Here is a 1545-nt window from a genome sequence, read left to right on the forward strand (position 1 = left end):
GATTGGCACAGGACAGAGCGGAGTTTAGGGCTGTTGTACATAGGGTTGCTATGAGTCGCAGGCGACTCGACGGCACATAACAACAACAACAACAAGCTTGAAATGTGGTCTGTGAAGTATGAACAGTTATTAAAATTCTCACAGGGTGATGAGAGTTTTTACTTCCAACCAAAAACTCGTTTAAGCTAGAACCTTTATTTCACAAACTCTGGCCTTTGAGAATTGTATGGAAAATAGAACCACTGGTTTTCCATGGAAACAAAAGGAAATATATGCAATGAAATTTTTACTAGAAAGTAAGGAATTGACTGCTTGAAAAGATTGTGTAGCTTTCGGTAATATGTAAACCATGCACTTCGTGGATTTGAACTAAATTCTACCTTTTCTTCCTTCCTTCACGTCCTCCTTCTTCCCCTTCCTTCACCATTTCTTCTCTTACTGTTGTTCTTCCCCATCTTGGGTTTGGCATCTTAGTCCATGCCATCCTTTGAGATCATTGTAATGCTATCACAAAACTGATTCCCAGTCCTGGAGCCAGTTCTCTGAGGACTTGCAGTAATCTCTTTGCCAGCAGCACATGAATTGTTAAAGGGCATGCCTGCCTAAATCAGGACACAGGGTGAAGTATTCTCTAGAGGCCAAATCTGTGTATAATGACTGATGAGAACACAACCTGTCAGAGCCTTTATACAAGAGTATGGACACCCCAGCCTTTTTGGAGAGAAACCACCAGGCTAAGCATACAGGAGCACAATGCTCACTTAAAAAGGTAAGGAAGTTTATTGCCGCAAATTATTCTCTTTTAAATTCTTTTAAATGAAAACTACCTTCTGGGGGAAAGAAATTTTGATAAACCAAAAGAGTGCATTAGGAGAAGAAAAATAAATCAGACAGATTCAACTTTTTTGTTTTCATCTTGAGAGGAATTTACTTAAAATATGAACTGATAGAAAAGGGGTCATGATATGAAGACTTAGAGCATATAGTTCTTATTCACAAATCATATTAAGTCTTATCTGAGACATTATTAAATGGGTGAGATATAGCAAAGCAAGTTGAAAGAAGTATTTTAGCAGAATTAGTCCCAGAGGTGGAGAGTTAGGCTAAATATATAGAAAGAGAAGAGGAGGCATATTAAGAAAGCAGATATGATATATGCTTTAAAAATTTTCCTCATCTGATTTTCTATAAATTTTTTAATCTTAGTGAATATTTTCCTTCCTGTTTTGAGGCAACTAAAAATATAAGCCTAATATAAATTTAAATTTTTAACATATAGGGAAATGTATAATTCTTTTCTATCTTTTCCTTAAAATTCTGAAGGACTGTACATTTTCAAAAACATTGTCAAAATTCTTATTTCTGTTACTAAATTCTCTATTCTTTCCCTCATTTTCTCTATATTTTATACTGAAAATAAATGCTATGTATATTCACTCATACCCCCAAATGTTAGACAATGACTTTTTTTACATTCCTGGCAGAAAAAAGGGACAATTTTCTATGTTTTCATTAATAATGATTAGTAATTCTATCATTAATTTG

The 1545-nt window shown here is 34.6% G+C and overlaps 1 protein-coding gene across 1 annotated transcript in view; it reads left to right on the plus strand.

Annotated features, from left to right (window-relative positions):
• LOC102870360 (trace amine-associated receptor 4-like) overlaps positions 1 to 1545 on the plus strand; it is an 8904-nt gene that overhangs the window by 2633 nt on the left and 4726 nt on the right. Inside the window, exon 2 of the mRNA XM_006885016.1 lies at positions 1324 to 1404. Coding sequence (XP_006885078.1) covers positions 1324 to 1404 — 81 coding nt within the window. The remainder of the gene's footprint in view (positions 1 to 1323; positions 1405 to 1545) is intronic.

The sequence above is a fragment of the Elephantulus edwardii genome, unplaced genomic scaffold (assembly GCF_000299155.1).
Source record: "Elephantulus edwardii isolate Elephantulus edwardi_28Jun2011 unplaced genomic scaffold, EleEdw1.0 scaffold00039, whole genome shotgun sequence".
Classification (NCBI taxonomy): domain Eukaryota; kingdom Metazoa; phylum Chordata; class Mammalia; order Macroscelidea; family Macroscelididae; genus Elephantulus; species Elephantulus edwardii.